Here is a 16592-nt window from a genome sequence, read left to right as displayed (position 1 = left end):
TGAGGTCTACAAAGACCAGGCAAGGAGGGTGACTTGGTTGGTGAGAGTAGCCAAAGAGAGGTATGAACAGCAGTTAGCTAATGAAGCTAAAAAGAATCCTAGGGAGTTCTTTCGATATGTAGCCAGCAAAAGAAAGAATGATTATGGAAGGATAACATTGATTGGAGGAAATGGTATAAAGACAGCTGTTACAGAATGTGTGGTGGAGATACTTAATGAGCAGTTCATAAAGATCTTTCAATCTTGTGAATGTGACTTCATGGAGAGATTAAGAGCAGTTGATGATGGGGAGGTGAGACTGACTGTAAGTGAGCAAGAGGTGTTTGGGGAGTTGAGTAAACTAGATGTAAATAAGGCTGTGGGACTTGATAATATATCACCGCGTATTCTGAAGGAATGTGCCAGAGAGTTGACACCTGCCTTGACATATTTTGATGAGATGTGTGTGTGAGATAAAAGGACCTCCTAGATGAGTCTTTGACTCCATGAGGTCTTGTTTAATAATAATAATAATAATAATAATAATAATAATAATAATAATAATAATAATGTAGCTCCCAGTACTGAGCTCTGTGGGACCCCACTTGTAACCCTCTGCCTCCTTGATACTGCCCCAACATACACAACTCTCTGATACCTATCAGATAGCCAATCCTGAATCCAGTTGACCAACCTGACATCCAGACCCATGTGCTGCAACTTAAATATCAGCTTATCATGTGGCACCCCTGTCAAATGCCTTCGCTAAGGCCAAGAAAATGGCAGTATAATGCCTTTCCCTCATCTACTGCTCTTGTAACTTTATTATAAAATGCTAGCATATTACTGAAAAAACAAGAGTGCCCCTTCACAAATCCATGTTGACTTTCACTGATGACATTACCCTCATCTAGTAATTCTTATCATTTTTTAATTTACAGTTCCAGATGCAAAGGCATCTGAAACTGTAAAGAAGAAATACAATTTTTGTATTACTTCTTAGATAAGCAGAACATTTGTGAAAATCAGATAAAATCCAGTAAAAATTATTTATTTAACACTTTTACAAATAGAAGGGAAAAATCATCTTGTGTTGTACATAACTGTAAGGGAGGACATGAGAATTTGTTGCATGCTTTCTGTTTGCATATCTCTTATATATTGGTGGTTTAGCACTAGAATGTAAATAACCTTATATGTAAGTGAAAAACATCTTAAAAGTAAAATAGTAAGAACATACAACCTTTCATCCACTTACAGACCACATAAAATATTAGCATTCCTAATCTGTTCCACCAAAGACCAGCCACAGTCCCTAAACCTGCCAGGTGTTTATCAGGTCCCTTGTAGTTGTAAACTATCCTACTATGGTCAAACAGGCAGGACAGCCACTCAGGGCTTGCTGACCATCTTTGTATACCAGGCAATATAATACGCTGGAAGAAAGCCACTTTAATCTATCACAGCAAATATAAATATTCAAGGCTTTTCCTGGAATATGCTTCTGCTTTAAGAAACTACCCTAACCCCAACAAATTTTGTTGCATGAAACTCTCTCAAATTCGGGAAGCTGTCATCCTCTATACTTCAGCCCAACAGCCAAGGATGCCTAATTGGGCTAACACTAGGGAGCACTATTTAGGACTTTAGGCCCACTCTCAGTTGATATGCTTAATCTTCATTACTTAATGTAGTGCCTGCATGCACATATCTTATTATATTTTGTTCCCTAACAATGGCAATTTGACTTTTTCAGAATATTGGAAGTATTATTAAATTTGTTTTAGTTAATATTAGTCGACATTATAATTTACTTAAAAAATATGGTTATGAAAGCAATGTATAATCCTTACTACCAGACTTACATTTTGTGATATTAAATTGATAATCATTATCCTTTACCCACAATGCTAATTTTATTAAATCATCATGCAGGATATCTACATTACCTTTATCAACTATTGCCTTCACCAGTTTTGTATCATCAGCAAATAAATGAATATTGACCCCCCCGCCTAGATATTTTCCTATATCATTAATATACAAATTAAAGAGTAGTGGACCTAGTATAGAACCCTGATGCAATCTACTAGTCACTGTCCTAGATTACACTCCACATATACTACTCTTGGGTGTCTGTCAGTCATCCTCCCCCTCATCCATGCTACCAGCTTCATATCCATTCCCATTTACTCCAACTTTTGTAAAGGTTTTCAATGCATCATCCTGTGTTGTACATAACTGCGAGGGAGGACATGAGAATTTGTTGAATGCTTTCTGTTTGCATATCTCTTATATATTGATGGTTTAGCACTAGAATGTAAATAACCCTATATATATAAATATAATGAAAAACATATCTTTAGTATTATGACACAGGCTAGGATATGAATATATTATAAAAGACCATTAAAACTTTCTCTCTACCAAATCTTCTCTCTTTAAAACTTTCTCTCTCTCTTTAAAACTTTCTCTCTACCAAACCTAAGATAAAGTACTTCCCAAGTGGGAAGTACTTTATCTTAGGTTTGGCCATATTACCAAGGGAGGGTGCCCCCCCCCCCCCCCACAAACTGTGTTACTCGCTTTGCTTTCAAAGTACATTCATTCACTGAAGAACTTCCACAATAGGCAATATGCTTTATGCGGATGACTTTACAATTTTCTGTGATTCTTGTCAAGCCTAGGGTTCCCATAATGTTGTACTAAAATCTGGGACATACTGAAATTTTTACTTAAAAACCCAGGACATTTTGTAAAAAAACGATATGTTAAAATTAAGAAAACCAAAAATAAAACTATTATATATGTTGCACTTTAAATTAAATACTGCTATAAACATACATTAACATTAAATCAACACTACCTCAAGATATGTTCCCTAAATATAGAGGGGCTATCTAAATCCAAAGCTGAAAATTTAATGGCTAACCAATAAATGGTTAGCCATTTGATTAGGAGTTATCTCGGTTGTTTTTATGCGTCGTTGGCTCTGCTCCACCTAATTTTCTCAGAAGTGACCAGCTTCTCCGACTAGATGGGACGAAATCGAGTTCATTGATGGTTGAGATCCATCTTTCCTTTCTGTTTTTATCCAGGGTTGATATGAGCTCCTTAGCAATAGTTGGATCTTCAGTTTCTCATCGGCAAAATAGCCAAAGATAAAGCAATTGACGTTTTGGCTCTCCAGGAAACCCATGTGCCTGTCATAGTCCTCAATAGACTAAAGATCCCAGGACTCATTCTCGTGTCTCATAACTGCCGCCTCAAGCATGGCCTAGCAACCTATATCTGGCCTGGTCTCAAAGATATAACCCAAAGTGTTCCTGGTACAGAATACTCCATAAGTATTAAAGTTCAAAATATCACCATGTACAATGTCTACAAACCTCCATCGCAATTCTGACCTGATCAGATGAACCAACCTCCTCCTCACTCTGCTATCTATGTCGGTGAATTCAATTCCCATCACACCATATGGGGCTATTCCTCTAACAACCGGGATGGTAGTAATCTAGCTAACAAACTGGATGGATACATATAACTTGTATTTGAAATATGATTCCGAACAGGATGGCACTCTTTATTCAGCCAGATGGAACAGAACCTACACCCCAGATCTGTGCATAGTCACTAAAGACTCCGAAGACCACCCTCTTCCATCAACCAGAACCATCCTTAACGATTCCCTAATAGTCAACATTGTCCTACATTAATAGAAATAGGAACATCAATCCCAGTCATCAGCAGAACACCAATTGTTAGATGGAATCTCTGCAGGTCCAACTGGACTGCATTTCAGAAACAAATTGAGCAAACCATTAGAGCAATTCCACCCACTCCTAATTGCTATCCTAGATTTAAACTACTCAAATCTGCAACAAAAGCCCCTATCCCTAGAGGCTACAGAAAACAATATATCCCATGTTGGAGTAGAGAAAGTGAGGAACTCCTAGCCAAATATGAGGAAACTGAAGATCCAACTATTGCTAAGGAGCTCATATCAACCCTGGATAAAAACAGAAAGGAAAGATGGATCTCAACCATCAATGAACTCGACTTCGTCCCATCTAGTCAGAGAAGCTGGTCACTTCTGAGAAAATTAGGTGGAGCAGAGCCAATGATACACAAAACAATAGAGATAACTCCTGATGAAATGGCTAACCATTTATTGAAACCTCCAAGATTCATCCCAGCTCTACCAGGAAAATTGCAGTACAAGCTTTCACCAAACAAATCCTGAAGACGGAACCCGAGCTTCCTGAACTCATACACCCAGTATCTCGGGAAGAGGCATAAATAGCCTTAAAACTTACCAAGAATGCAAAGCTGCAGGAGTGGATGGTATACTCCCTGAGTTCCTAAAACATCTTGGTCAACATGGCCAAACATGGCTGGCTGCCCTTTTCTCAGAAATCATCATGACTGGTAAACTACCAAAGCTGTGGCAGGAAGCCAAAATAATTGCTGTGCCCAAACCAGGGAAAGATCCAAATGATGTGAAAAACCTACGACCTCTCTCCTTGCTTTGCACCACCTTTAAGCTCTTTGAAAGAATTCTCCTTAAAAGAATTTCACCACTCATCGAAAGAGCACTCCTGACTGAACAAGCTGACTTCAGGCCAGGCAGAAGTTGCTGTGATCAGGTCCTGGCCCTGACAATTCAAATTGAAGCAGGCTTCCAGAAGAAACTTAAATCTGGAGCCACTTTCATTGACCTAACATCTGCTTATGACACTTTCTGGATGCGAGGCCTTCTCCTAAAACTAGGAAATATTATAAAGTGTAAAAAAACTTTCCAACTTTTTGGATTCTATTCTCTTCAACAGAAAGATCCGGGTCCATATTGGCGGAAAAAAGAGCAGGCCCAGATTCCTTCACAACAGTCTTCCTCAGGGCTCTGTGTTATCCCCTATACTTTTTAACATCTACATGCATGATCTACCTCATACCAGCTCAAGCAAGTATATGTACGCTGATGACCTAGCGATCTTACATCAATCCACCTCCTTTACCAACCTACAATTAACCTTGAATACAGACCTGAACACCCTGGAAGAGTACTTCAGGTAGTGGTACCTGAAGCCAAACCAACGAAAACAGTGTCCTCAGTATTTCACCTGTACAATGCAGAGGCGAATCGACAACTCAACCTTTCTTTCTGTGGAAAAATGATAGAACATGAGCCTCACCCAAAATATCTTGGGGTGAGCTTGGACAGAAGCCTGACTTATAAAAGGCACATCATCAACCTCTCCAATAAAATTAAAACCAGAAATAATATCATTTCAAGGCTTGCTGGAACAACCTGAGGTTGTGGTGCAGAAGTCCTAAGGTCGTCTGTACTAGCCCTTGCATTCTCTGCAGCAGAATATTGTGCCCCTGTCTGGGAAAGAAGTACACACACACTAACATTATAGACACCCAGCTAAAACTCTACCATGCACACAATTAGTGGGAAAGTGAGAAGCACCCCTCTCTCCTGGCTGCCTGTTCTATTTAATATTGCTCCACCACACATACGGAGAAGACAAGCCTCTATTAAGGAATTTAATAAAGCAATGAGCAACCCACTCCTGCTCCTACATCAGACTCTCATAAACCCACCAAGTCTTCGCCTCAAATCTAGAAAACCTCTCTGGTCCATGGACGAACTCTCTTCAGCTGCGCTGCCATCAATATCTGACATATGGAGAGAATACTGGTCCAACAATCTACCAACAAATGGCTTCCTGGTAGAAGATCCCTGTGCTGCGCAGTCTGGTTTTGGTCTTCCTAGGAAGATTTGGTCATCAATAAACAGGATCAGAACTAGTCAGGGAAGATGTGACTACCTTTTTACATAAATGGGGCTGTCAGATCACTCTTATTGTGATTGTTCTCCCGTGGCTCAGATGATTACGTCTCTCCCACCAGTTGGAGAGAGTGACCATATGGTGTTGACATGGAAAATGAATAGACATGCAGGAGTATCAAAGAGACGGGAACTTATGTGGAATTATAAGGCAGGTGATTATAATAGTCTTAGACGTCAACTTCGGGAAGTTTCATGGAGGGAGGAATTGGACGGCCGGGATATCACCAGTGCGTGGGAAATTGTGAAAGAATATTTGTTATCACCAATGGTAAGTTGTATACCACGAGTGAAGAAGAGGGCGCAATTTGGAGTAAAGTGGATGACAAACAACATTAAACAGGAACTGCATGCGAAAAAGAGGCTATGGAAGAGATATAAGGAGACAGGTGAAGAGAGGATGGGTGAAGAATATAAGACACAGGCCAGAAGAGTGACTCGTGTGGTAAGGAAAGCGAAACTGGAATATGAGAGGAGATTGGCCCTAAGATCCAAAGAAAATCCTAGGGAATTTTTTAGCTATGTGGCCAGTAGGAGGAGAAATGACTGTGGAAGAATGATATTGTGGGATAAAAATGGGAATAGAGTGACTGATGCAGAGGACATAGTGGAATTGTTCAATGAACACTTTATTGGAGTATTTCATCCTAGAGGAGTCAGTTTTAATGCTAGAGGGATAGGACTGGTACGAGGTCTGGAGGTACAGGAGGAGAGTGTGTTTCAGATACTGAGTACTCTGGATGTCAGTAAAGTTGTGGGACTGGATGGTATTTCGCCACGAGTTTTGAGAGAATGTTCTAGCGAATTGACAATACCTTTAACGTGGCTTTACAATGAAAGTCTGGCTTTGGCAAAGGTGCCCAGGGAATGGAAGGAAGGTAAGATAGTGCCATTGCATAAGGGTGGTAACAGACTGGAAGTGTCTAATTATAGGCCAGTCTGTGTGTCATCAGTAGTTGTTAAGATCTTGGAGAAACTAGTGAGGGACCGTGTACAGCATTGGGCAGATGAGGGTAATGTTATCTGTGAGAATCAACATGGATTTGTGAAAGGACGCTCTTGTTTTAGCAATATGCTAGCCTTTTATAATAAAGTTACAAGAGCATTAGATGAGGGAAAGGCATATACTGCAATTTTCTTAGACTTGGCGAAGGCATTTGACAGGGTGCCACATGATAAGCTGATATTTAAGTTGCAGCACATGGGTCTGGATGTCAGATTGGTCAACTGGATTCAGGATTGGCTGTCTGATAGGTATCAGAGAGTTGTGTATGGTGGAGCAGTTTCCAGGAGGCAGAGGGTTACAAGTGGGGTCCCACAGGGCTCAGTACTAGGACCTATATTGTTTAACCTTTATATCAATGACATAGCCAGTGGATTGCAGGGGGATATTCAGTTGTTTGCGGATGATGCGAAGCTGGGAAGGATTATTAGTAATAGCGCAGATGTGGTAGCCCTGCAAGAGGATTTAAATAAGCTAGATAGATGGGCAAATGAATGGGGGTGTCAGTTTAATGCAGCAAAATGTAAGGTCTTGAAGTTTGGGAAACATCGATGGGATGCTGCATACTCTATGGGAGGAGTTATACTGGAGGAAGTAGGGGAGACAAGAGATCTGGGGTTGATGATTGATAGAAACCTGAAGTTTAGGGGACATATTGCAAAGGTGGTGAAGGTAACACAGAGGATTGCTGCTATTATGAGAAGGACACTGACCTGCAGAGATAAGAGGGTTATCATTCCGTTGTATAAGTCTCTGATCAGACCACACTTGGACTATTGTTCTCAGATTTGGTCCCCAGGATTTGAAGGGGATAAATTAACTGTGGAAAGGATACAAAGACGGATGACAAAGATGGTTTCAGGACTGTACAATGATAGCTATGAGGATCGGCTGAGAGAATGTGGACTGCAGAGTTTGGCGGATAGAAGAAGGAGAGGTGATATGATTGAGACTTTTAAACTGTTGAGAGGTGGTTACAGGGTTGACACTGGGGAGTTCTTTCGCTTGGTTGATCAGCGGGAAGGAGTGATGACAAGAGGCCATCCCTGGAAGTTACGAAAGGAAACTGTGAGCAAGAGGGTAAGGAGTGGTTTCTTTGTGTGGAGGGTGGTTGAGCCGTGGAATGCATTGCCTGATGGAGTGGTGGGAGCGAGAACGGTCAGTGACTTTAAAGAGTGGTATGATAAACTTTGTGTTTCTCAGGGGGGGACCTCCCCTCGATGAGTCTTGACAGACTTTATGTCTTAGGAAGGACCTCCCTCGATGAGTCTTTTGACTCCTTGGAGGCCTGAATAATAATAATAATAATAATAATAATAATAATAATTACTCATTGTGTACGACTGCCCAAGGTGCCAATTTCAAGGTGGTGGCCTACAGGATATCCACAAAGTGACGGATGAGGCCTTGAATTGGCTTTCCAGCCTGAATCTTGACCTGTAGTTGGTATGGTAGTGGCGGTGGTTATGGAGGAAACAGAAGATCACGGTCCCATCTCACCATGATGATGTTATTCTCGTAGTCACTCTCATAGTCCTTGTCATGGTATCAACAGAACTCCTCCTCATGTTAGAAGATGATGATGTAATGTGAAATGGGCCTCCTCTAATGGATCAAGTTTTCTCACACAAGGCACAACTGCTCTCTAATTAAACCTAGGATACAGCTACATTTATGTTGTGAGAACATGCAGCCTTGTCATACTTGTTACAGCAGGACGATAATTGTCCCTGGCTTGATTATGACAAGTTACTTTTACTTTATTTATAAAAAAAAAAAAAAAAGGAAAGATTTAGAAAGCTGGTTGTGCCTTTTATGTAATGAACTTTTATATGTTAAGATTCTCATCATTTGTTGCTGGAAATTGTGATTGTACTTTTCACTTACCAGTTTCATGTAGCCAGAAGCATAAATAAATAAATAAACATTAAATCCACTTTAAAAAAAGATTATTAATCACAAACATTTAATTAGAAAAATATTTATCAGATTTATGGACCTGTGCAAGAATTTTTTCTTTTGATATTTGATCATAGAACTCAGCACAAGAGAAATTCTTAAAATATGTCTTTACAATGATTAAAGCTTTACTGTCTCAATTTTAAGTCTGTTTTTTTGATCTGTCCAGAGCGCATTTATTAATGAAAAAACACATTCAACAGCTGCATTAGTTCCTGGCAGTGCTAAACAAAAACTAAGTAAGCATTTAATAGTCCCAGAATTTATACCCTGCTTTGTAAAATGAGCAAACATTTCACACCATTGATCACTGACACTTTGATCCTTCTGTTTACTCCACACTTCAAATTTGCTTTCACAATATTTTTTCACACATACAAACTCATCAAATAAGTCCTCTTCATTCACAGTAAAACTTGGTGACACTGTCTGCATGAATATGTAACTTTCTTGTATGTTCTTCCAAGTCACATGATCCTTTCCCTTCAAATTAATCCAATCCATAGACTGAAGAGGTGTGAGAAATGGTGTACACCACTCCTGAATATATTCAATACAGGTGCAGTAGAAATCTACTGCATAGCTTTCAAACTTTTCAACTGTTATGTGTCCTTCTTTTTCTAATTCTTGCAACTGTTTTCTCACAATAGTTGTGAGAAGCTTTTCTGCCTTCCTACAATTTAACCTTTCCACCAGTTTGTTTGTTTCATCCTTCACTTCAATTACTGTTATATCTTGCTTTCAATACATTTAATGGTATCATAAAAGGTTTTTAACTGGCTGGCAAGGAAATGCAGGAGTGTAATTGAAAGTGGATTTACAAAGAAATTTTTGAGACTGATCGGATATTTGTCAATAGAAAGAAAATATGACTTCAATGAAGGGAACATGTCAATAACCCTCTGGATTGCAGGCAAAAGAGAGTGCCATCTTGTCTTGCTGCTACCCAAAACAGTTTTATACTTTGTGTTTGTGAAATTCACAAAATGATTTAAGTTCCTCAACTCGTATGCAATATTTGTGGAAATGTTGGTAAATCTTGTTAATTATTAACTGAAGATCGATAGGTAAGCAATCTGAAGCAGTCTGCACATCATTATGTATCACATGTGCAATGCAACCAATTCCAATTAAATTGTTCACAGTGTTTTTTCTTGCATTTTGAAGTACAGATTATCCTTTCCCTTTCTCTTCTTTCCATCAACGTTTGTATTTATATTATCTGCTAATATAGCAATGGGTGGGATCCAGAAATAGATATAAAGACAAGGATTGAAGTTGCACGGCAGTCCTTCATGAAAATGAGAACACTATTCTGCAATAAAGACCTAAACATGGAAGTCAGATGCCGAATGCTGAAATGCTACGTGTGGTCTATTCTGCTCTATGGAGTTGAAACATGGACATTGAAGGTGACAACCATCAAGAAAATCGAAGCCTTTGAGATGTGGCTATACAGAAGAATGCTAAAGATATCATGGACAGAAAAAATTACCAATGAAGAGGTCTTAAAATCCATTGGCAAAGCTAAACATCTTGTACAAATAATCAAGAAACGAAAAACATCATATCTTGGCCACATCATGAGAAACAGCAAATACCAACTTCTACAAACTATTTTGATATGAAGAATTGGTGGCAAAGGAACTAGAGTAAGAAAAAGAATATCATGGTTTGACAACATCAAGACGTGGACAGGAAAGAATAGTGCACAACTGCTCAGATTAGCACAAGAGCGCAGTTTGTTCGCCAAGATGGTTGCTGACCTTCGATAGAAGATAGCACAATAAGAAGAAGAAGAAGAATATAGCAATAACCTTTTTCAGGAGATCTAACTTCTGTAACACTTCCAATACAAGAAAATAAAAGTTCTGAAGTTTCACCACCAGAGGCACTAATTTCATTTCAAAGTGGTTTGATGAATCGATTAGTACTGATATAAAATGAACTTCTTTTAGCTCTTCCTCAATCTGCTTTGTCACTAATAGCGCAATAACATTGGTTATTATTGCCCTGCACTTTATTTGCGAACACCTGAATTTATCGTTGAAATTTTTTTTCACGATGGTTGTTGTACAGTCCATGGAGTTAAAGCTGTGGTTATGCACCGCTGTGTGATACGCGAGGTTGCTTCCTGCGCTGCCAATGATAACTCTTTTTCCCTTTCACTCTTGGTTTTCACAATTAAAAAATTACTTATACTGCAATTGGAAGCCTTACTTCGAATTCGAACAGCAGCTTTATGTTTTTTCGTTTTCACGAGGTTGACCTATATCATGCACTTGTTTGCTCAAAGCTTCATTATGGATCACAATCTCTGGAACCTATCCATCATCAAGGTATATGAATAGCGACTGGTGCATTTTTACATATCCCCCCCCCCCCCATTCAGTGCATTTATGTTGAAACAAATTAACTTGCCGACTCTCTCTCTCTCTTCAACAGAGGTAGTTGTCACTTAACTAGTATGGTACCAGTGTCTCACTTAACTAGCATATACTAATGTGACTTAATTAGTGGGATGTAGGTATGGAAGCAGTGAGAATGATGGTAGGACAGAATACAAGATGAATAACAAGAAAGAAAGTGCAACTGATTGTAAAATAGTAAACATGATGGTAGTGAGAAAGAGAATGCAACTAATCACTAGATAGTGAAGGCGAATCACAGTGAGAAAGTGATTCAAGAAATAGAAGTTGGTAAGGATGAGGCAGGAGATGAAGTATATGTGGAGTGAAGTGAGGAGAATTATAGATGTGCATGGAAGAGTGAGGAAGAATGGAATGAAAGAGGTAATGAACAATTCAAAAAGTGATGCTGTATGGAAATTCGAATATTAGATGTGGTAAATGAGAAGGTGCTTTTCTGGAAATAGAATGGTCACCAGGGGTGCGTCTGCCATATGTGCAATGTGTGCGATGCACACAGGTGCCAGGATAGTAAAGGTGCCAAAGAGGAGGAAATACTTAAAAAAAACTTTTTTTAAAGTGATTTTTTTATTGGAGGGAGAGGATAGGGGCCCCCCAACTGAAGTTTTGCACACAGGCGCCGGACACTACTGGTACATCCCTGATGGTCACAATGATTGAAGTGAGGAGTAAGCAAGCGGTAGTAAGAATGAATGATTTGGTTGCTAAACAAGTGAACATAGATATTCACAAGGTTGTTGAGGAGATTAAAATGGACAACAGTGTGGTAGGAAGGGTATCATTATGTTTCCTAGGTATGACTGATGAGTTCATTGAGATGGCGAGAAAAGATCATGAATAGAACTAGTGGAGCTGTTTGACAAAAAAGGAGTGTGGTTTGTGAATGTGTGGATGATTTTGAGAGATGGATGGAATTGTATAAGAAAGATGGACTACATTTAAATGTTTTTTTGGTGTGAGTCAAATGTAGAAGCTGTTGCTGAAAGTGGGGGGGGGTAATTACTGCAGGAAACAGATCTGAGGAAGTAATTGAGGATGCAGAAGAGCAGGAAAGTAGGATAAGATAGAGAACTCAAAGAAAGATTGTCAATAGAGAGGTGACTAGTGTGAGTGAAAGGAATGGAAGACAGACAGAGAAACAGAAGCTGAGTTGAACAGAGAAACGTTACATGAGAAGTGTAGATATAGGATGTGAACGTGAATGTGTAAGTAGATGAGAAAGGATTAGAATGTCCTGATATTGGAATATCAGGACATTCCAAGATTATATGAGTCTGGGTAGGGCTGTTGGATCAATAGTGATGAGGAGGAATGAGAGAGGTATGGAGGAATCACATCTGAGAAGTGGTGTCAGTGGGACTTGTTTTAGAATCAGAAATGAGCTATTATATTAGTTTACAAATGCCAGATGTGTCCAAACTAACAGGAACAAAATTATTGCATTGGTTGAGTTTATTTACCCTAAAATTGCGGATGAGGACAGGAATAGAGATTAATGGGTATTATGTTTTAGGTGAAGATAGACAGGACAGAAAGGGAGACTATTGAAAACAGCAAAGGAGTTATACCTATCCAAGGTGGAGATGGTGGTGACAGTGGTTTTGAGGCAGTATCATGTGGACAAAATGAAATATTTTGTCCACATTCTTATAGACCTGGTAATATGGAGAATGAAATATATAGCAAATCAGCCTAACAAACAAGAAAAAGAGTGATCAACCATGGCTGATTTTAATTATTGTAACAGACTGAAATGAAGAAATGGAATATGGGGACAAAAAATAAATGATATTCTAAGGTCACTTCAATGTCAATTACATCTGGCTACCAAGCTGGAAGAGAAGTGGAAGTATTTGGTGTATGCAGTGATGTAATAGGGGAGAGGATTATCAGAATAACAGATAATCCTCTCCACTCTCCCAATACCCTCGATATTTTCATAGCCAGGCTTTCTTTCAAGTATGCTATGGAGATTATCTCTCTTCCCCATAACTCTAACAATAAACTTGTGCAAGTTTTCTCTCATACAGAATGCCTTTCTCCCAGCCGGCCATTCAATCTAATTTTCTTTGTCATTATGATGCTATTAAACAGGATGGTCTGTAGAACTTCTACATTTCCTTTCCATGGTCTGATTACTAGTTTCTGCTCTCCTGATTCAGGCATCTGCTCTGAGTGATTTATATAAATGATTCTCATTTGGATGAAGGCATTTATTCTCTTCTCCTTTGAAAACATTCAAAATTACTACCCACTACTAAACCAAGGTTTAGGTACTGATATGTTAAGGTAGTTCGAAAAAATAAAATAAATAAATAAAGATTAAGCATATCACAGTTGACTTCAGACAAGGTCTCCAAATTCATTTCCAGCTTATACTGAAGCATACAATAAAAACAAATCTGACTTAAAGGGTCAAATGTAGAAAACTGATCTCTTGTATATAAATAGGCATTGTGACTTCTTGTCTCTGTCTCTTGCAAAGGCCATCAGATGCAACTTCTACTGATCTGTACTATCATTGCTCTCTCTCTCTCTCTCTCTCTTTTCATCTAGATGCCATCATTGTAACAACACCAAAAGATAAAGCTGATCTTTTGCATCATTGTTTTCTCTGCTGCTCCAAATTCTGAAAATCACTGTACACTCCTCTACACCAAGGCAAATAACTTGCAACCACACCTGAACCCACACAATACATGTCTCTTGTGGTCCTTCCTTTGTCAAAAAGACATCAGAAAAAATTTTAAATGATGGATATCAAAACGTTTTCTGATTCTGATAGCATCTTCTCATTTGTACTTGCAACTCGTACTCTGGAGTTAATATCCATCCTGCATTGTCTCCACACTATTATATTGGGTGGAATCTATTGACTACTCTCAGCAGATATTCAATCAATTCCAAAAAAAAAAAAAAAAAAAGAATGTAAAAGTCTTCCATCAAACTTTTAAGCCACCACCTATACCTCCATATTTTGTAACATATTGGAGAAAATCATCAATTAAATCATCAAAACCACTTAATCAGGAGCCACTAGCATGGATTCTGCCACTCTCTAGCATAGAGATCACCTAGTCTACATTATCCATCGTGGAACGTGTTGTGGAAAGGATTAGAGAAGCCTGTGCTGTTATTCTAGACATATCCAGAACATTTCATTGGGTCTAGCATTTCTCTCTCTCTCTCGCTCTCTCTCTCTCTCTAGTCAGTCACTGCATGTCATGATTAATGGCTTGTTCTCTTCAGACTTCTTTAAAATTGACAGATGATACTGCAGGACTCTGTTCTATCATCTGTCACTTTTTCCTCTACATCAATGACCTCCTCACTAACAAATAACCCTATACATAGTTTTGCTAATGATAGTACACCCCGTTCCCATACATGGTATTAATAATGGCTAGTTCTTATCCCAAACAGAAATCCAGCAGGTACTTACCATTATTAGCTTTACTCTTTTCTCCAAATTTTCCAAAAACACTTTTTTCACATAAAACATATGTATATCACATTCTATTTATATATCACATAAAGAATTGTAAATGTAAAATTTTATTTTGTAGGAATGCCACTTGTAGAAGTAGGGCTAAATGATATTATCCGCCAAGGAAAAGAAGTTGTAGGTCGTTATGATATTATTCCTGTGGTGACTGAAGAATGGATTCGAATGGAGGAGTGTGAATTTCATGCATCTGTGTCTGAAGATGAGTTCCGAAAACACCGTATTATAAAGTATGTATAATCTCTGCACAGTATAGAATTAAATATCCATAATTTGACACCCTGCATTCCCTGCAATTTCAAATGCAGAGGGCTTTGAAGTGGAGAGGGCAATCATTATGGGGAGATTAGATAAATTTGGCATTTGGAGGATGGTGGTTCTAATGTAGACACAGAACAGTGTGTCTGTATGTGTGTAACTAGGGAGAGTGAATCTCTGAAGATGAGCAGCAGTATGATTAAGGTGATATAAGGTTTTAGATTAATATATTTGGTTATATCAAGATGATGTTGTGAGTGGGATGGCACCAATGCTGGCATTTGGTAAGAGTAATCATGAAGTACTGTTTTGGAGAGACAGTCAGACAGGGGAAGATTACTCTCAAGAGGGAAACTGTGTGGAACCATAAAGAAATTGATTATGGGAACCCATAGCTAACATCAGTACCATGAGATGATGAGCTGTGTGAGGAAAAGACACTGACAGAACATGAGAATTGATTAGGACGCATCTTTTGTAACATGTCATAACAAATGGATGAACAGTGAAATTAGGCAAGCAGTGTGGAAAAAGAAGTTTTTATGGAGGAGATATAAGATATTCAGCAGTGATCAGATATATGAGGAATATTAAAAATGCAAGCTGGAAATGTGACAAGCACAGTTAAGAAAGTGTGTTATGAAAGGATAATGGTCATTCAGAGCAAAGAAAATTGAAAGAATTTTTTTGTTGTATGGCAAGGAAGAGGAATGATAATTTATAAAAGTGTGACATTACATGGATGATCATCGTAGTAGGATGGCCATGACAAAGGATGTAGTAAAATTATTTAATAAACACTTTATCAATGTGTATCATGCTGGTATGAATGATGCAGTGGAATATATAGAAAGGTGATAAATGCAAGAGGAATTAGAAATAAAAAAAACCAGAGTTATTTTGAAGTGTTGAATGGGTTAGATGTTAATGAAGTTTCAGGAATGGATTATGTATCCCCATATATATTAAAGGAATGTGCAAAGAGTTGGCTGTGCCTTTAACCTGGTTCTTTAATGAGAGTCTTCCAATGGGAGGGGTTCCCTAAGACATGGAAAGGAGACAAAATAGTGTCATTGCAGAGGAATGGGACCAGGACAGATGTTTCCAATTATAGACTAGTATATATTGGCAGTTGTAGTTAGGATATTGGAAAGCTTGGTTAGGAAAAAGAATACAGAATTGGACTGATAAACATAGGACTTTATAAAAGATTATTATAGGTTTTATAAAGATAGACTTGTTTTTTAGTAGTATAATTAAGGGAGACTCACATATGGTGATATTTTTGGACTTCATGAAAATATTTTCCACATGGAATATTGATGTAGAGATATGAGGATGGATAATAGATTGGTCAGATGGATAGGAGATTGTTTAACCTACTTGTTAATTATATTTCATGTGGATTGATAAGGGATGTTCAGTTGTTTGCTGATGATGCAAAGTTGAGAAAAGTCATAAGGAGTAATAGCCAAGGTAACTTCCATCAGGAAAATTTAATAGATTTTGTGCTTGAATGAATAAGTAAGACTAAAACATTACAGTTTTAATGTTAATAAGTGCAAGGTGATCTTTGGGGTGCACAGACTGTTTACCGTATTGGTG

General features: G+C 38.4%; 1 protein-coding gene across 1 annotated transcript in view; it reads left to right on the top strand.

Annotated features, from left to right (window-relative positions):
- LOC150105077 (uncharacterized) overlaps nucleotides 1-16592 on the top strand; it is a 252392-nt gene that overhangs the window by 103787 nt on the left and 132013 nt on the right. The window contains exon 4 of the mRNA XM_090395112.1: nucleotides 14791-14959. Within this exon, the coding sequence (XP_090251238.1) occupies nucleotides 14791-14959 (169 nt within the window). The remainder of the gene's footprint in view (nucleotides 1-14790; nucleotides 14960-16592) is intronic.

This window comes from Typopeltis vanoorti, chromosome 7 (genome assembly GCF_054136105.1).
Source record: "Typopeltis vanoorti isolate ZY-2024b chromosome 7, IOZ_Tvanoo_1.0, whole genome shotgun sequence".
In the NCBI taxonomy this organism is placed as follows: Eukaryota; Metazoa; Arthropoda; class Arachnida; order Uropygi; family Thelyphonidae; genus Typopeltis; species Typopeltis vanoorti.
The sequence above is the reverse complement of the archived record's forward strand: the minus strand, read 5'-3'. Positions and strand labels throughout refer to the sequence as shown.